Source organism: Gallus gallus, chromosome 3 (genome assembly GCF_016699485.2).
Source record: "Gallus gallus isolate bGalGal1 chromosome 3, bGalGal1.mat.broiler.GRCg7b, whole genome shotgun sequence".
Taxonomy (NCBI): Eukaryota; Metazoa; Chordata; class Aves; order Galliformes; family Phasianidae; genus Gallus; species Gallus gallus.
This window is the reverse complement of record NC_052534.1, coordinates 12,167,597-12,187,254: the sequence shown is the minus strand read 5'-3', so window position 1 is coordinate 12,187,254 and position 19,658 is coordinate 12,167,597. Positions and strand designations below refer to the sequence as shown.

Below are 19,658 nucleotides of genomic sequence, written 5' to 3'. Positions count from 1 at the left end.
GACACTAGAGATCAGATTACGTAGCCTTTCTCAGCTGACCTCAAGTGTAGGATCAATAGCCATAACAAAGCAGGAAAAGGGTCAGTCAGCATCCAAAGTTAGCAGTGATTCAGCTTTCCCCCTACACTGACTGCTAAAAGTGAATGGTCAGGACTCTGTGAATCACCTTCCTGCAAGTGGACAGAGTCAAGGAGATCGCCTGTTTGCCACACAGGTACTCGGAAACCCCCCAGCTTGTCCTCTCTCCCCCATGCTCCATGCTGTGTGCTGGAAGAGCAAGTCAAGATGCCAGGAAGCCAGAAGGCAGAGCAGCTCTTGGGGCAGTGAAAGCAAGTGTGTTGTGTTAAGGCTGAACCAACACTGCTGCAGCAATGTGACGTGCAGCCATACTTTGCCAAAGGTGGTGCAGTGGGTGTGTTTGGCAGCATGCTTTACCATTAGCCACCAAGCTGCCATGACTAGTGCTAATTCTTAGTTTGAGCTAAGTTCTCCAAAACATAGTGAAATATTCTGAAACTGCCCCATTTCTCTTGTATTCTCCATCCTGTCTTCCTGTTCAGACTGATTCTGTGGAAACTCTTCTAGATAACCCTCCTGTCCTTTATCTAATGGTCTTCAGAGTGGCTAAATGAAGGCGAAGGACTTGCTTCTGTTCGCCTAGCTTCGAAATTAGTTTCCACGTTTAACCAAGGAGTGAATGGCTTCACTAGTTATTGTCTGCATAGTGAATCCTGCCTGGAAGCTACAAGGAACTGTCTTCGTACTATGCTTCTGCAGGCTGTTGTGGTACATGTAAAATCAGTTAGGTGGCAGGAAAAGGCAAAGCACGCACTAAACTATACAAGCAAAAATAATGGATCTGTCTTGCCCTATCTATCTAGGAATAAAGAACTACTGTCTTGAAATAAAAGACATTCTTTACACTGAGAACAACCCATCGCTGGAATGACCACCCCAGTGATATGGTAGAATCCCCATCATGAGGTTTTTGAGATGCAGTTGGTCAGGGTGCTAGATAATCTCATTTGGGCTCCCTTTTCTCACAGAATGTTGGACTTGATGATTTTCCAAGGTTCTTTCCAACCTGGGCTCTCCTATGACTAGGATTAATTGCTAAGGTGGCAGGAGCAGAGCGTGCTATCCCACATGCAGCCCAAAGACAAGGACTAGTATTGCTTTCCTGCATTTAGTGCTCCTTGTGCAGTCTTGCCACCTGTCTCTGTCCTTCTCTCAGCGCCCTCCACCCCCACGGGCTCATGGCCAACTTTCCAAAGCACCCAGTGCCCACTGCAGCCACGTGGCAAAGTTTGGAGGCAACAGTGGCTGGCACAAACCGCAGCCGAGCAGCGTGGTGGTAAGCGTGGTGTGCTGCACAACTTTTTCCAACCATCCTCTGTCAGCGATGAACATGTTTGTAGCTTTGGCTTGTTGTGACTTGTTACCACCCCATCTAGAGAATAACAACTATTTCTATGTTCTTTCATAGCGTGAGGAAAAAAAGATACCTGCATGTAAATTTCCACTTTGAGATAAGTTTGCAACACTTCTCCCAGTGGGAAGTAATCATGTTATCTGGCACAGTGAGAATGTGTGTGTGCTGGGGAGCAGGGGCAAACCCTGGTGAAGATGAAGAGGCTGCGATCTCTCTCGTGTCCCTGAGCAATCTGGGAGGATGCTCTCTAAAATGCCTGAAGAGTAGACCTGATATTTATTCCCTGATTATTAAAGATAATCCCAGCATTAGTGGGCCTGCCCCCACTTCCTATTAGAGGTCAGCACTGTATAGTAATTTTCCTGGAGCTATATAGCTCTAGCGACAAATACTGTCGAAAGCCACACTGTGTATAACCTCACAGCAGCAATCTCTGCCCACCTCCAGCCTAGCAAGGGGCCTCAGCCTTCCAGCAGCCCCACTGGTCTCTCCTGCCTTCTCCAGCCATGTAGAGCAAGGCTGCTTGCTGAGAGCCCTGGATTGAAAACGGGTGGAAGTTCATGAATACCCATCCCATTCCCTGCACTGCATCTTGGACAGAAAACATTTGTTGAGAGAACTGACACACTGCCTCCTTCCAAGAGAGCTAAATCATCTTGGAATAAAGTTTTCACCAACAAAATGAATTTGAGCCTTGTCTCCTTCCCTTTACAGCAAGGGGAGAGAGAAAAGAAGGTCAAATACAAAAAAAAGTGTGAGCATTTAGGGGTGGAAATACACAATTCAGGAGTCAAAGCATTCTGAAGTGCTATAAAAATAGCTCATCATTTGAATCCTATGATGATAGTGGATGTGCATCTGCCCCTGACTGAAGTCAGAGGGATCTCATTTCTTTACAAGGCTGTTGCTCTCATTCTTGGCCATAAAGCCGCGTAAATAACATATGGTACAAACAGCGTCACTGAAACCTGCCAAAGTTTTGAAATACTTAGAAGTTAACTACTGAAACCAAGCCACCTGTCCAGTAAGTTCTCCTTGAGCTGTTCCAGTTCATCATCATTGCAGCATTATGTTGATGGAACGCCATAAATCTATGTAGGCAGATACGACATTCTTCCTGCCCTATAGAAACTTCCCTGTAAAGATGAGTGAACACAAGGTGAAGTTTTCCAAGATGTAGCTTATCTGAGCTTCGGTGGTTACTTGGAGAGGAAGAACTGACAGAAGCATTTCCAAAGTAGTTTTTGCCTTGTGGTTAGCTCTGTGAATGTGGGAGAAGGATGGTGACGCATATTTTATTGTGGTCAGAGAAACAGCTTGGGCCTGTCCTATGTCTATGTAAGAGGATTTCTGCGCGTTCTCCGAATAGTCCTGATGCTCATCAACCTGATGACAAGACCAATAGTTGCTTAATTGAGAATACATTAACTTTTTTTCCTGCAGGTTCGTTGTCTGACTACTAATTTCCCATTGCAGTGGAACCCTTCTGACTGCAGGGCCCAAGGATCCTTCCATGCTCTGATTGTCTAACTTCATTTTTCTGAAGTTGAGACAGCCCGACCAATTCCTCTCCTGCACGCCTGGGAACTTGGCCCACTTTGTGCAACGCTCTGACAGAAGCCAGCTTTTTTCTGAGTTCTTCAAAGCAGTCAACATCAGAACTGGCAAGCTTTTTTTTGGGTGTTCCCTGGCATTCAGTAAGCAGTGAGCTGCTAGCTGGTGAGCAAACAGACTTCCCTCAGAAAACAGCAAGGAGGAGGAGAAAAGCAACCTCACCCAAGGCCTGACAGTGAACCTGCTGGAAGTCACGTTTAAAGAGTCCTAGATTATCTCTTCCCCATGTTGCTCTTGCTGCTTTTACTGAGACCTGCAGTAGAGCTGTTTATCCACCTCAGGAAATTACATAATTAAGCCCTTTGTTATGAAACTGTCAACAGGCAATACAAGGTAAAGCCATGATGGCAATGCTAAAGCATCTGCACAAATCCATAACTTCTAGCTCTACATGAAGCATTCTCTAGAAGTGCTCACATTTCTGGATAAGGCAGCAAACACATTGAAAGTTGACTGAATGTAACAATACTGAATAAGATGTGAGAAGCAAATGAAAGCCATTGTAACAAAGATACACTGTAGGTGAGTTCTTATTGCATCTTCCTCTTATAGGCCAACAAGAGACTCCTAAAACATCAGGAACTTGATTTTTCACAGAACTGCTTGGGCTTGCTCTGTCAATTCAGATCTGCATTGCACAGATCTGCAAAAGGATACAAGAATCTAACACAAATTACACAGGATTTAGACGCTAAAGTACAAACTCATGTAACAGCCTCGTTCTGCTGTCACATCATACTGGAAGCACTAAGGCATCAGTGGGTACCACAGTTTTTAACGTGATACACAGTCAGAAGGGGTGGCCTGGACTGACCCCTACTGAATTCACATCCACATGTCCTGCCTCTGAAAACAGTTTGCACGAGGGAAGACAGCACATTTGTCTGGGATTTGGAAAGGATGGATGAGTACTCTATTCTCATTTCCTATTGCTGAGCTTTTCCATCAGGTACAGCATAACAAGTAGTAAGAATAATATTTATAAGACTAGAGGGTAGAAGGCAGGAACATGCATAACAACTAGAGTCTCAGTGTGAGGGTGGAATGCTTAAAGTTTTCACAAGCAGAGAAGGAAGCTGAATTTGGATCTTTTAAAGCCCATGGGGGTTGTTAACCACTAGGCTATTAAATGAATCACTGATACTTGACTCCTTGGTTTATTTCTGAAATAGTTTGCTTCTCCTTTCTCCAAAATTCAGAGCTATAAATTTAATTATTGGTAGCACTAAATATTGATTATAGTTTATCTTTTGCCATTACTCTTCAGAGTGCCTGGCAACCTTGCAAGACTTCTGCCATGGCACAATTCTCCCTGTGCACTACATAAAACATTTGCCTTTTTATTTAGGGTTGTGAACACTGTTAGTCAACCAAATCCAGTAAATTAGCCTCTGGATTACAGACTTTGAATCCTGGGTGTCCTGTTCCTATTCCCCCTGCAGAACTAAATAGTAACGACAACAAAAAAGTATAAAGTATCAACTTCTGCCAGCTTCAGTCCAGTTTTCTAATCCCAACTCTTTCCATTCCAAATTCCATGGAGAACAGACCCTTCTCACTTCTTCTAAGTATAGAAGAAGCCTGTCTTGCATTCAAATACAAGGGGTCTTTTAAGGATGCAGAAAGCCTGGCAATAGAAGGTGTGATGCAAATTAAATAGCAGCTGCAAGAATGGTTTACCACATGGGAATGAAGTGAACCAGCCAGGCCTGTCTTGGAAAGATGGGGAGAGCTTGATCCTTTGCTTGTTCTGCCTACATCTCAAACTATGACAGCGTGTTCATGCAGAAACCCATGGAATTCTCTGTGCTCAGCACAGTGAGTAAGTTTATTTCACAATTAATGCTGAGCTGACGCAAATTAAGTGGTGTTACACAGAAACTTAGAGCTGGCATCCAAATTCAGTAGAGTTGGAGATGAAAGAGCATACTTTAAAGAAAGATATCTCAAATAGATCTATTTTCAGATGAGGGTAAAGATTACCTTTCCTTTAGAGAAAAATAACAAGTTAATTCATATGTATTTCTGGAGATGTCAGTACTGACTGTGTTTTGAGACAAAATTCTCTTATTAAACCCACGTTTTTGCCTCACATGGCATGTCTCATCTCCATTCAGTTCTCAGACATGAAAGCGTCATATTTGGCCTTTGTATTTCAGACGTACCGTGTCTGTGCAAGGCCAGGGTGTAGAGCAACGAAGCCAATAATGTACCTTAACCTTTTAAGTTCAAATTTAGCCTTTCTAGTACTGACCTTCCAATCTGGATAGCAGCTGGGTGATAAGTTTTACTGAACGTACCTGCACTGCAGCTGTCCGTTCAGTTCTGGGCAGGGAGCTTCTCACGGCTCAGGGCTTGGGAAGGATGCTACTCCTTTTTTTATCTAAAACAAAACACATGAAGGAGTGCATGTAATGTTTAAGCAACGTTTTATGTGTTCATAAATACCGGCCAAATCAGCGTTGGTCTCAGCGGCTGTAAGTAAGGGATACAACTGCCCGCTAACAGTGCAGGGAGGTTTGGAACCAGCGGATGGGCCGGGAGCATTCGGCAGCCGCGGGACTGAGCCTCTACACAGCTGGCTATGAAATATCCTTCAGTGCTGGTTAGCTTACAGCCTGGGCCAAAACAAGCAATTAACACGGCTGAAATTAAAGCTCAGGGCTGTTTGTTGGTCACTCCTGTAAACTACGCTACAACTGGAGGACAGCTACGAGTCCTGTTTAAGAAGAAAGGAACTATTTAAGCCCCGTACCTCGTGCAAATACACCCCTGCGGTACCGCAGCCTGGCAGCACGCGAACCACCGGTAATGGGTCGGGCAGGAAAGCTGCTGACTGCAATAACCACCACAGCGGTTACCGCCGGCCCCGGCAAAGCGCGGGAAGGCAGCCCGCGGGGAACAGCGCCGTAGGCCAGCGCCTGCCCCCACACAAACGTCTCTTCAGCACGGAGCCCCGCAGAGCGGCGCTGCCTGCCGCCCTCCCGACACACCACTGATGGGAAACCGCCATCCCCGCTGCCATTCACTCCCGCTGCTATTCACTCCCGCAGCCAGGCCCATTCCAGCCGGCCGGCCCCGCCCGCCGTGCCGTGCCGTGCCACGCCACACGCTCCTCGTGCCGCGCGCCCGCCACCGCCGCACGGACCTCACGGGCCTCACGTCCCCCTGCAGCCGTCGCGCGCCCCGCCCTCCCCCGCCTGCCATTGGTGGGGGCGCGCCGCGCACGGGCTCAGCACGCTCCTCGCGGCCCCTTCCGCCGGGGGCGGGGCGAGCGGCGCCGAGGAGCCAATGGGAGCGCGGAGGGGGCGGGACCCGGGGTCGGACGGAGGCCGGGGGCGGATGCGACGGTAAACAGTCGCGCGGAGCACACGGCGCGGCGCTGGGCGCGCGGAGGTGGCCGTCTTGGCCGGCGGCAGGTGAGCGCGGGGCGAGCGGGCGGCCTCGCGGAGGCGGCACCCGGCGCTCCCTGCGGTGGGACGGCGGGAGGACTCGCGAGGGGGCCGGCGGGGAACGGCGACGGCGCGGGGGGCTGCAGGTGCTGCAGGAACGGGCCTCCGGGGCGGCCTTCCCGGCCGGAATTCGCTTCAGCGCCGTGCGGGGCGCCCGGCCTCCCCTACCGGCCGTCCCAGCGTGTGCAGAAATGCCCGCTGTGTGGGAGGGCTGCTGCTGAGGGCCCGCCGCGTTTCAGCTGCGTCCAGCGGGGACGGAGGTGGGAGCGCCGCGGTGCCTCGGGGGCGCGGAAGCCTGAACCGTGCGCTCCGCTTGGTGGGGAAATAAACTAGCTGGGAAGTCTTCATAGGAATAAACGTATTCTTAATGCTTAAGCATAGACGAAAGGAAAAGGGTGTAAAAGATCCTTCTTTTAATAACCCGACTTCTTCATTTTCTGTAAAGAACGCGCCTATCAACTGCTGAGCTTTATCTCTAGAGTTGCTCGTCCTTGGGTTGCTCTGCCGAGCTGGGCTGTGTGCTCAGAGCATAGGGAAAAGATTGTTAGCGCCGGGTGCAGAAAGACTATGATCAAAACCAGCAGTAGATCGATGAAAGGCTTCAGAAGGGGCTCGGGAATTGCCTGGAGTTGGAGGCTGAAAGCAGATCCGTCACCTCAGCGGAGCATTGGGGCTCCCGCGTGTTTGCTCCGTGTCAAAGTACTTTGTCTCACACTTTTGCACAGATAGAAGGAAAAGCTGAGCCGTGGCTCGTGTGCTCGTCGATCTGCTTGCTCTTACACCAGAGGGCTTATTTCTTCCTTTTGTAAACACTTCTTCCTTAGTGTTAGCAATGACCTTAGTAACCTTGAGTAAGATATGCTTAACATAAACAGTGGCATGTTGGCCAGTCTTAATCAAGAGGAGAAAAAAAAACGGGCCACCGGCCGCGCTTTGAAAGCGTCTCCCTGTCCAAAATAAAGCGGGGTGATAAGTAGAAGAAAAGGTCAGATGTGGAGAATTCCCTGACGTGTTTACCGTCTGAGTGCTCATCACCTTGTTTTGTTGCGGTCAAGGAGAATTCTGTGCTGTGTAATGCAACTCTGCTTGTTTCATTTGTGATATTTAGAGCAGGTTAATAATAGCTCGTATTGAATCTGTGCAGCAAGAACAGAACTCGTTTTGGCATCCCGTCTCCCAACAGTCCTTTTACAGGCAAGCGGGGGACTGTTTTTTCCCGCCTTGTTTGTGTCAGGCATTTGTGTTTTGTCAGTCAGCAGAGATGTGTGGAGCCAAAGCAAAGATCTTAAATTCCCAGTTCTTGTGTACCTGAAGTGTTTGATGTGCTTCTCGGCATAAGAGGTTGAACTAGATGTGGTCCCAGGGCTGTTTTACGTTGTGCAGGTAGTAGCTTCTGCTTATGAAGTTCTGTTACTGTGTTTGCTCTGCCTCTACAGTTTCTCCTATGTTTTTTTTTCTTTCTATGTGTGTGGATTAGATCTTCATGTAGCTTCTTTGTCATTCAGGTCTCCTTTTTAACCAGCCATATACCATGCTTTTTTGATGTGCTCATCAGATGTACTGTAAAAGGGCTTAATGTAGCATTCTGAAATGTCACAGCTTTTCTGCTGTCTGAATTATGCCATTTGGGAGTATTAAATCCTCATTTCAGTCTGATACAATCCAAGTGCTTAGTGATCAGGACTAGGAAGGACTGATAGTAAGCTGCAAGTAAAATGATTCTTTCTTTCCGAGAACTCCTGAAGTGCTTTTTGATGGAACCCTTTGTTTTTCAGTTTGCACCCACTGCCTCCTGTCCTGGCACTGAGCACTGCTGAAAAGAGCCTGGCTCCATCCTCTTTGCACACATATATTAGGTGTTTATACATACTGATAAGATATCTGTTCAGCGTCCTTTAGGCTGAACAGTTACTACTCTCTGTATCCTCTTGGGAGAGGTGCTCCAGTCCTTTGATCTACGTTAGAGGCCCTCTGTTGGACTCTTCCTGTGCAATATTTCCATGTTTCTCTTGTACTGGAGTGCCCAGAACTGGACCCAGCACTCCATGTACAGATTCACAAATGCTGAATAGAGGGGATGGATTGCCTCTTCTGCCCTGCTGGCAAGACTTTGCCTAATACAGCCAGTGATACCATCAGCCTTCTCAGCAGCAAGTGCATGTTGCTGACTCATATTCAACTTGGTGTCCAGGACCCCCAGGCTCTTTAATGCAGAGCTGCTTTCCAGCTGGATGGCCCCAGGCATTGTTCTTGCCCAGGTGCAGTGCTTTGCACTTCTCCTTGTTGAACTCCATGAGGTTCCTGAGGTCCAGGAAAAGAATATCCACTGCTCTCCCCTCGTCCATCAGGTTGGGCATTTTGTTGTAAAAGCTTACCAGATTGGTCAAGCATGTCTTCCCCTTGGTAAACTCCTGCTGACTATGTCTGATGATTTCACTTCATGCACTTGGAAATGGTTTCATCACCTTCTTTGGGATCAAGGTGAGGCTGACCAGCCTGTCGTTCCCCGGGTCATCCTTCTTGAAGATGGGACTGACACTTGCTTTCCTCCAGTCTTTAGGCACTTCTCCCTGTTGACGTGATTGACCATAGACTTGTGAGTGGATCCCATCAGGGCCCTTGGACTTCTGAATGTCCAGTTTGCTCAAGTATTCCCTCACATGATCATCTTCCACCAAGGGTCCAGCTTCCTTGCTCCAGCCTTTCAGTATGGCCTATGGGATCTGGGATTTCTGAAGGCCAGACTTGCTGAGGCATAGAATGCGTTCAGTTCCTCAGCTTTTCCACTGTCATGTGTGACCAGGCCTCCTGTTCCCCTCAGGAGAGAACCCATGTTTTTCCTCGTCTTTCTCCTGTAATTGATGTACTTGTCGAAGCTCTTCTTGTTGCTCTTGGCATCCCTGCCCAGTTTCAATTCTATTTGGGCTGTAACTTTCGTAACTCCATCCCTGAGTTCTCTGACCATCTCTGTATTTCTCCCAGATTACCCGTCCTTGCTTCCACTGTAGGCTTCCTTTCTGTTGCCAGGTCTCCTGGCAATTTTACCCGTTGTCCTTTTTGTTGGGATGAATTGCTCTTGAGCTGGGAAGTGGTGATCCTTTAATATCAACCAGCTGTCTTGGGCCCCTGTTCCTTCCAGGGCTCTATCCTATGGAACTCTACCAAGCAGATCTGTGGAAAAGGCCAAAGTCTGTTCTGAAGTGTAGGGTAGTGAGCTTGCTGTGCATCCTCCTTGCTGTTCTAATGATCTTGAACTCTATCGTTTCATAGTCACTGCAGCCATATCTGCTTTTGATCTTCACTTTCCCAATAAGCCCTTCCTTTTTGGTGAAAATGAGATAAATTCGTGTTTTCTTGAAGCATTCTCTTTTGCCTACAGACCTCTTGTTGCATCCTATATTCTTCTTACAGAGAGGTTCTGACACAGCCAGTAGAAGAAGTATTACCAGTGCCCTAACTACATGAGCTAAGGGGTCTATGAATAGCCTGTCGTGTAAGTTTCTAAATTTGATCATAACCCTAGTCTCCAGGGCAAGGTTGAAAGGCATGGGATCTGGATAGATAAGTACACCTTCAGGATCAATAGTGGGAGGCTGTGGTGTTTGACCTGCTGTTCACAATGATAACAGAGGGGTTATGTTCACTGTGTGAGCAGAGAATGCATCTGTGCCACCTGAAGGTGCATGTATGGAGTGCCTCTTCCTGACTTCTTAAAGTAGTGACTTGAGACATAACGTGCACGGTTCTGTCTCTACAAAAAGGATTGTAAGAAAAAGGTCATCTTGCACATAGGAAGATAGATTTACAATGAAGTTACAGGGTGTATCTAGTTTTCCAGCAGACTATAATTAAAAAGTTTTTGACTGAAAACCTTTGCTGGTGCATCATTTAATCCTTTAAATATGTCTGTTAACAATATACCAGCAAGATACTTGGCAAACTGGTCATGAATCTGAGGTTTTTTTCTGCATTATTGGGGGGGTATACTGTAAGGATTGTTGCCCTCAGACAGGGATCCTCTTCCCGAGTCCAGCAGTGAGGTGCTGTGTGACTTTGGGTAAATTACCTGCTATCTTCTAAAATAGAGAACTTTCAAATTAATCTCCTTTGTGTAGCTTTCTGAGACCTACTGGTGCAGAGTGATGTGTCTTTCGGTGAGAGAGGAAGAACTTCTATTTTCTCAAGAGTATGATCTTAAGTAATGATGTATCTGAGTCTAAAGGAATCTCACTTGTTTGTGAAACGTAGCTTTCATATTGGTTTCCAGTTTCCATATTGGATTCTGTGTGCTTTAAGAAAGTTAAAACTTGCGTGGCCCCAGACAGAATCCAGAAAGAAGTAAATAGAGCAGTCAGTCCTGAGCATTCACTTTGCACTGATGTGTCTGTGCCTAAAATAAGGCCGGCTGTGCTTACTGCTGAAGTGTCCAAGTATTTTTTTATTATTATTATTTCGCTCATGTTGTGTATCAAGCCATTTATGGGGAAAATTGTTTATGCTGGATTTTGAAGTAGCTGTCTTGCTATAAATGACTGTGACGCTTTCTGAATGTTGATGGAAAGATATGCTTGTCTGCCAAGCAGCAGTTCTATCAGTGCACAAATCGCTGTTGCAGTGATTAGAAAGTAAGCAAGTTCTGCCTGCTGCTTTTCATAGGCGTCTGTCTGAATTGCACTGGCAAATTCTCTTGTACAAGAGTAGTTTTAAAAGCTCTTTCAGAGACTTGGAAGAACTCAGCTCAAGGACGCTTGAGTCAAAGCCATGGGGCAGGAGGCAAACATAGGAGCCCTTGGTTCTGTTATAGGTTGGATCTTGAAACAAATTTCTCCTGAAGCTGAAGAGTATATGAGATGTGGAGAGCAGGAAGAGAGGGGTGATGAGGATGATGGCAACCTCCTCTTAAAATGCTGTTTTCTTTGTGCCCAGTATGGTTGAAAACTGGGTCAGCTGCAACCCGAGGAATCTAGCTACTGAAAATCTGTCTAAGCAGAGACCTGGAAATCTGGTATAAAGGGGATTGGTTGGGAGGTATGTGATGGAACAGAAAAAGTCCATGAATGAAAGGATCACATGAAAGGGCTGTTAGAGCAAAACGTGAAAAGAAATGGAAGAATCTGAGAAAAGGACAGGTTACAGAAAAGCTTAATGGATGCTTATTTTGAAGTTACAGTCTACTGCTAGATTTATGGCCATGTAACGAATGTGCTGATTAGCTGGTGAGCTGTACTTGTTCTGTGGGATCTGTACCTTGTGGCTGTGGGATTTTAATCGTGTTTTTTGGTTATTTGTTTCATACTGGTACCTCGATCAGTCTGGTGTGGTTTTATCACTGATGCCAGGATTATAGCCCTTGTGTAGATACAACTAAGATAGCGGTGATTGCAATAATGGAAATAATGAAGTGGCAGAACGCGTAGAGACTGTTCAAATTGTTTTCCTCATGAGCATGTAATTGTTACCTGCCTTACTATAATTTGTTTAGAAGAGAAGTTGGAGATAAAGAAGGCGGTTAAAATTTTGTGGAGACCTGAGGGAAACGTGGGCTACTGCAAGACTGCTGTATGTGGGGTGTGTGTGTGTGTGTGTGTATATGTGTGTGTGGAGCTTGTTTGAACTGACAGCGGATGAGTTTCCTTCTTGTTTGGATAACATACTGTTGAGAAGTAATTCCCTTACACTGAGAGAGCTGTATTTTTGGAAGCAGACTTTCAAAAAAATATTTTTGGTATGTTTCTGTACAATCAGAAATCCTCTTGGGTTTTTGTCTTATGTGTTTGTATGTATAGACATGAATAAGATTTTTGGCTGTTCAGGATTATGGGGGGGAAAGTCTAGGAGTCAGACTAGCCTGTGTGTTTGTAGAGCACTTGCTAGCCTGGGGAAGAGAAGGGAGACAGATAGAGACATGTTTTGAAACCAGCCTTTGTTGGTTAGCTCTGTTGTGAGGCTGTCTGCTACTATACTTAGTGTCATGTTATACTTGGTGATCTTGCAGTCCGGTAGTTGGCATGCTGATAAAGGACGGAAATGGTGTTTTTCATTGAAGGAAAGTGGCTTGCTAGGTGGGTGGGTGTCGTACACAGGAGCATCCCAGGCAATTTGCTTTATTACTTGGTTTAGTTGTGTGGCGTTACAATAGGGTTCAAAGTCTCATGTGATGTCAGGAAGCTGTTTACCTACCAGTGTGGTATCTAACCCATATCAGCCCCTCTGCCTTCTCTTTGGCCCTCTGTGGATCTTGTCTGGTGCCTGTGGATGGCTTTGTTCTGGTCTCCTCAGTCACTGCTGCTTTTAGATGTGAGTGCTTTCCATAGAAACTGGGGGACTGTGACACGGCCTACACTGGGAGAATAGCTCTTGATTGGCATTTCTCAACTCCCTTTGATACAGCTTTGCAGGTGCTCTGACAACTTGTGCAGATGTGATGACTTGTGTGTATGCATACAGAAAGTGCCCTCCTCTGCCAGCTCCAGATAATAAGTCCTCAGGAGACAAGTCAAGTGTAATACAGACTTTCTGTGCTGGAGCCAATTCAGTTTGAAATGACTCCTTTAAATCACTTTGGTAAAGCTTGCTTATGCTGTTTTTTCTTGATTTAGAAGTAACATGAATAGAGCTTAGTGTAAGGAAAAATATCCCTTACCTTCAGCCTACACTGGGTATCAATCTGTACATTCTGTTGGGGTTACATATCAGTCTTCTGCCTCGGAAGTACATGCTTCCAGTTTTGATTTTTACTTGTGCTTATTGCTTTTCTATTGAACAAAAAAACAAGTCTAATAATTTCTGGCTATTTTTTGTGTGAAGTCTTTTTTTCCCTTGATTATCTAGCACGTGTTTTCTCTCATCTTTCTCATTCTGGCAGTAACTTCATTAGTGTCTGCTTTCTCTGTCATTTTCAGGATAATTAACCAATGTGCCCTGCTAAATGAGGGATCTACAAAACTAGATATGCTGGGACTTCTTCCACTTGTGGAAAATGCCTCCAGTGTCAGTTCAGTTTTTGTTGTACTTGTTATCTGTGTAGCTCTTGGCGAGAGGTGAATGTTCCTTCTCCTGATGCCAAGTGCTGAAGGAGCAATCGTTGCAGTATAACTTTTTTCCTCCTCTGCCTTTTCCTGACTTTGCTTTATGAAAGGCTAGTGCTTGGTGCTCAAAAGATGAGGAACTGGAAGAAGATGGCTTAGAGGTGCAAACCTGTTTAAGAAAAGGGAATATGGTCTCACTTTAAAATGTGCTCCTCCTCCTTAGCCTCTGTTAGTGAATGTCCTTGGAGAGTGCTGGATTCTGCAACTGGGATGGGGCAGTCCTGGACGTATAAGGGTTCCTCTGAAAGTTATGCCTCCTATTCTATTATGTTGACCCACAACTTCAGAGGCCGTGCAGATTTTCACAGGTATGGCATGCAGGCTCTCGTTCACTGCTGGTGAAAATGCAGAGCTCATGGTGGTGATTGTGTTGAAAAGCAAGGTTCTGTAGCTGAGAATTTGCTCTATCAAATGGGGTCGTTGTGCTCTTCGCATCTATTGCAGTTTCCATGGAAATAAATAGGAGGCATTACTTTGTGAGTTGACCTGACATATGTACAGGCTAAGCAACTGGAGGCTGGAGAGCAGCCCTGTGGGAAGGGACCTGGGGCTCCGGTTGATGGCAGGTTGAACATGAGCCAGCAGTGTGCCCTGGGGGGCAAGGGGCCCAGCACTGCCACAGGGTGCGGGGAGGGGCTGTTCCCTCTGTGCTGTGCCTCAGCTCCCACAGTAGGTGCAGTCTGGGTGCTGCAGTGTAAGAAGGACAACTCTGTCAGAGAGAGTCCAAAAGAGGGCTGTGTTGTTGGGGAAGGGTCTGGAGGACAGTGTGAGGAACGCTGAAGATGTGAAGAAACAGACCATCCTTTCCGCAGGATGCATTTCTTTAACTGACAGGCAGCTTTTGACTTTAGAAAGTGCATCGTGCAGCATTAAACCATTGGTTAAATGCTGCAGGCATTGAGAAATAACACTTGTTATAGGTCTGTAGCTTAAGGACAGGCTTTGTAAGGTTGACCACAGAATAATGACCTAGGTTGACTTCATTTTTATTTTTAGAGCTAACTGTAGCCTAGATATGCTGCTAGCACTTGAATGTCCTTCTAACATCCGCACTTTAAAGTCAGTAACATGTAATACTTCCTGGCTACAGCAGTTATTGCTGATTTTGATCATTGATTAACCACTGCCAGTGAAACACTCCAGTTACCACAGCTTACTCTACATTTGCCTGATGTGCTTACAAAATTCAGCTATAGGACATGTTTCTGAGGCAGGCTCTGCTTTTCCCAGAAAGGTTGCCTGTTGTTTGCATGTAATGCCGTGTGGACTGTTGACTTAATGTCACTCATACCACTTCAGTGTGTATATTTGTTTTTTCTATTTGTTGTGTGTATGTAGCTGTTGAAAGGTTATCTTCTGAAAATGAATTGGTGTCTGTGTACCTACCTAGGAAATAACATAAACCTGTATGTTTATGTAAACCTGAGCACTTGTAGTGCTCAGAGGTGAATGAAATAAGCAGGTGAAAATCTTTCTTCTGTATAGTTAAGGCATATCCTGGCCACTCCTGATTTTCTTTTATGTGAACCACAGACATGAAGGAAAGGCAGTGCCCTGAGCCCGAGCTTAGTTCCCGTGCACAAAAGCAGTCAGTGTAACTTGTTCTTTGCAGACACACCATCCTGCCACCCTACAGTGCTTGCTTTGTATCTGAAGATACTGAAACTGATTAACTGTAAGGAATCTGAGTCAGTGCCTCTCAAACAGGAAGGGATAGGGAATAAAAAGATAGATCATTGCAGTGTGATACCTTCAGACTGAGTGCTAGGTTGTGGTAGGTGAGTGTTCTGAGCCTGCTTACGCTTCCAGCTAAAAGCAATAGAGTCAGTTGAGGACTGAGCGGACAACCTTTGGAGGACAGACAAAGCTTACTCATTGATGTGAGGGTGAAGAAATTTGGCTATGTAAAATGAGCAGGCCTGACTCCGTGGCAGGAATGGGATATGACAGTTGTCAGTACACTTCATCCATACTATCAGTCGCTGAGAACGTGTTCCATGTCCTGATAATCAAAGGTCAAACGCTAATGCTTTTAATGCTTTTTAAATATTTGAAAAGATTTAAGACGATCTTTGCCGTGTTGCTGACATGTATCTGTCTTTGCTTCCTTGTGTGAAATCCTGGAATGCTGTCCTAATTCTTGGATAAGAGACCTAAGAAGAGGTCTCGCTTTGCCTGGTAAGGTGACAGCTAACTAGCTGTCATTCAGGCTGGCTAAAGTGTTATCTGAGCTGCAAACAAATTCTCATGGTGGCTGGTAGCCAAAATGAAACAAGATTGTCTGCTATATGCCACTAGCTCTTAGGTAACATGAACAAGGTTGCAAACGTGTTCCTTGACCTTTTCCCTTTTTTTGTTTGTTTGTTTCTTTCAGCAGAGAAGTTCAGTCATGGCGGGAGATGCCATCATGGTCATGAGAGGTTTGACAAAGCTCAGTAAAGCAGTCCTGGAAACCCAAGCAGGACAGCTTCGGCAGGTGATCCTTGGGGGCGATGCAGTTACCATTGCAAAGAGTCTCCAGGCCACTGCTGAAGAGCAGTTTAGTTCTGCTTTGGGGAAAATGCAGGTAAGAGAAGTTCTTCTGTGCACAATCTAGTATGATGCTTGGCATTTTCTCCAGGTACTCTGTCTGTTGTGCAGAGCTGAGGAAATCCTATCATAAGCCTACCTCTCTCAGTTACTAAAATAACTAATACAGATGTTGGAGTGTACCAGGAATTGTCCAGAACATCAGCAGTGTGCCATAGGTGCTTGGACAGGAGTGTAAGAGGATTGTTACTAGTGTGCTGATTTCCATTACTCAGTGTTGGAGGCCTGCTGACAATGAAATGTGCTTTGCTTACCTCATCTTGTCAAAGATCAAGTAAAACTGACTAGTAGCTGTGTTATTTAAAGTCAACTTCAGTTGTTCATCACCTCTTCTTTGACTAAGTGAATGAGCTCTCAGAATTTGTTGAAATTTCTTGGCATTGTTGCTTCCTTTCTTTACGGAATTGGTACAGGTAATGTGTTTCAGAATAGGTATTCATGTGTTCCTCACTCAAAGCTGAGGATGGATTTTCAGAAGAACAGGCTTGCAAATGAGGAATGTAAGGGAAGGCAGACTTTTTGTAAGCAGTAGCTTCTCTTACCAGGCACAAGGATGATGGATTTATAAGAGCTTCACATTTGCTGTGTTGCCATCTCTTGAAAAAGTGGGGCTTATCTACATTAGTAGCAATCATCCTTTAGAACAATGATATGGCTGAGATAATGATTTTAAAGTGAAAGATAATGGGTGAGGTTTTAATATTTTATGCAATAAACTTGGGCTGTCCTGGCAGCCTCCTTAAGCTTCAATCCTAGAACCTGTCTGTTACCTTATTTCTACTTAAACTTGCAATAGCTTTGTCCTGAGAAATGCCCTAAGTTTATTTGTTTATGGGGACAATGTTTTGTTTTGCCGTTGTCTTCCCTTTTGCATTCCAGAAGGGAGAGAATATTCTCCTGTTTCTGTGCATGTTTCTCTACACAAGAGAGGTCATGTCAAAACACCTGCAAGACTGCATTCTGAGTAGAAGTTGCTTGAGAAGCTGCTGCCAAAAGAACTTTGTAAGAAGTCTGCAGTCTGGAGCTTGAAATTGTCAGTCAGTGCTTGGCCGCAGTCCCTGCAAACAGATTTCCCCTCTGCCCTTGCTGTGAAGTCGAAGTTCAGAATAGCATGAGACCTGCTGAATAATCCCAAAGATGTTCTGGGGGTGTTTTTTTGTAAGGAGAAGAAATGTATTCATTGTTTAGGAAAGAGTCTAAAATACGCTGACTGCTTAACTGACCACAGCAGGATTAAAACCTTGTTGACTGGGGAATCTCCAGGTACTGGTGTTTGAGAATCTATCTATGAATTTGCCTGATCAGCGGTGTTGAAAGATTGCCAGTAGTCAGTAGTTCTGGATGTGCTAAGCATCTTTTCCTGTTTTTTTTTTTTTTTTTTCCCCTTGTATTTTGCTGTGAATGTGCCAGAATCTCAACAAGTTACTTATTTGACTTTGAGCCAAACTGCATGCCCTTTTCTGAGGACCATCGATAAGTAGGGAGCGGGTTTTAAGTTCTTTACTTAAAGTGTTTCTATTACTGTTTACAGGAACTGGGCAAACAGCAGGAGAACTTAAGTGATTTCAGTGAGGATTTTGGGAAAGACTATGACTTCTTGGCACAAGAGCCACCAGATGCTTCAAGGGACTTCTCTACTGCCCCCAGCAAGCCTCATGAACACAGCAGTGAAGGCCCTGCTTACTCATACACTACAAATGGACCTTTTAAAAGTGTTGGTGAGACTGGAGATTCTGGCCTGGGTCAGAAGCCTTTCCCTCCCAAAATGGATGCAAAGTTATTTGGAGGCTTTAGGGACCCTGGAAATCCTTTTGCTGCTGTCTTTGGACAAAATAGGGCTTTTCACCAAGATCATTCCTCTGTTGGTGGATTAACGGCTGAAGATATTGATAAAGCCAGACAGGCCAAAACTGAGCAGAAACCCTACAAACAGATGGTATGTGTATGTTTTTGTGTGTGTATTTTTTTATAATTAGAGGTTCTCGTTACTGTTCTGGATTATCTATAAGTCACCTTCTCCTGGGTTTCTATTTTTTTTCCTCTTTCTGAAATTCCCTTTTAGAGGGGAAAGATAGAAGTGTCAATGTTTCTTAACCCAGGTTTCTATGGCAGGATTTCCTTTCATATCTACCCCCCATATATCCAACATTCTGATGTGAGAGGATGTTTAAAATGCTTACGTAGGGTTAGACTTAAACTTTGTGTTGACAGGAGTTCTTTCATTCACTGGACTGTGCGGACGCAATGTGTTGATGCAAGTTACGGTAATGAAGAGTCTGTATTTCATCACAGTTTTTGAAGTGAAATATTGAGAAGATGCGGACAGTTTGTAGGCTACAGTGGTTTGAAGGCTGCCCTGAAGGGTCTGTCTTCTTCTTGAAGGGCTCTGTCTCCTTTAGCTAATGGCCTTGCTATGGCCATGAAAAATGGATTGGATCTACACTTCACTCAGAGAAGGCCATGGCTTCCTGCGCTATGTCTTGTTGTCCTCCTAGAAGTGGATGGAATGTTGTCCTCAGCATTAGTAGACTGGGGAGTAGCATAGAACCCTGAAGCAACAGCTGTCATCTATGTCCTTGTGCAAGCCAGCACTGAAAACCCACAGCAGAATTCACAGTGGAGATACTTGCCTTCTGCTCTAACCTGCCTCTTTCAAACCCAGTATCAGATACTGCTGTGGGTTCACTTACGCAGGGTATTGCTTCAGTGAAACTGTATGCTTCTGCTTTGGCCGTTTTGTGGCGAAATCATCTACAGTCCTCTAAGTCAATGTGATGACTTGCCAAGAGTTTTAACTGCACATGTAGAAGAGAGTTTAGCATTGGCTGATATTGCACTGCTTTTGGTACTGCAAGTTCAAAATGTAAGGGCTGTTGAGGTAGAAGTGAACATGGGCTTTCTAAACGTGGTTATCAGCTTTTCTGTCTTTCCATCTCTCCTGTCCATTTCTTGGTTTAATGTATTTTTAAGTTTGGTAGCTATATTTTTGCAGTGTGCTCATTTGAAAATCTCCCACTGTATATTTGGCTTGGCACTCAAAAGAGCTTTCTGTAGTGCAGATATGTTCTTCAAGTGTTTTTTTGAAGTTGCACTCTGTATTTGCAGGTAACTGACTTGTTTGTTTGTTTTCCTTGCCCTATCTTCCTGTGGCAGCTAAGTGAACGGGCTCGGGAGCGAAAGGTTCCTGTCACGAGGATCGGACGGCTTGCCAACTTTGGAGGTGAGTTTACACACCTGCATCTGCAAAGTCACTACGATTGCACAGACTGATGGCTGGCTGTGACAGCGCTCCTGCCAAAGCAGAAGGTGGCTCCATTTTTGTGTTAAGCTTGCTGATAGGAAAGTGCTTTCTCACAAACAAATGATTTGGCTCCAGAGCTTGATTTGGGCTTTTTCATTACCATTACAGTTCTTAGCCTTTAGTCAGAAAGAACTTACACTTTTCATCTGTCTCTGTTGCTCTTTTATCATATCTAACTTCTG

The 19,658-nt window shown here is 45.2% G+C and overlaps 2 protein-coding genes across 12 annotated transcripts in view; one reads left to right on the top strand and one right to left on the bottom strand.

The window, feature by feature from the left end:
- The window catches only part of ITPKC (inositol-trisphosphate 3-kinase C), a 97,212-nt gene extending 90,974 nt beyond the window's left edge, over positions 1 to 6,238 (bottom strand). For 6 of the 9 annotated variants that reach the window (XM_046939511.1, XM_046939506.1, XM_046939510.1 and 3 more), the window contains exons 1-2: positions 6,195 to 6,238; positions 5,347 to 5,429 (exon numbers count right to left, since the gene is read on the bottom strand). The gene's annotated coding sequence lies outside the window, so the exon portion shown is untranslated. Of the gene's footprint in view, positions 1 to 5,346; positions 5,430 to 5,801 lie in introns of all 9 variants that reach the window. The other 3 variants (XM_046939509.1, XM_046939507.1, XM_046939508.1) reach the window with 2 other exon arrangements.
- A 164-nt stretch (positions 6,239 to 6,402) lies between these two features.
- Positions 6,403 to 19,658, top strand: part of COQ8A (coenzyme Q8A) — a 31,833-nt gene continuing 18,577 nt past the window's right edge. Inside the window, exons 1-4 of one of the 3 annotated variants that reach the window (XM_015283507.4) lie at positions 6,403 to 6,465; positions 15,964 to 16,152; positions 17,707 to 18,111; positions 19,329 to 19,395. In XM_015283507.4, the coding sequence (XP_015138993.1) occupies positions 15,976 to 16,152; positions 17,707 to 18,111; positions 19,329 to 19,395 (649 nt within the window). In that variant the 5' untranslated portion in view covers positions 6,403 to 6,465; positions 15,964 to 15,975. Of the gene's footprint in view, positions 6,759 to 15,960; positions 16,153 to 17,706; positions 18,112 to 19,328; positions 19,396 to 19,658 lie in introns of all 3 variants that reach the window. The other 2 variants (NM_001199413.2, XM_040696957.2) reach the window with 2 other exon arrangements.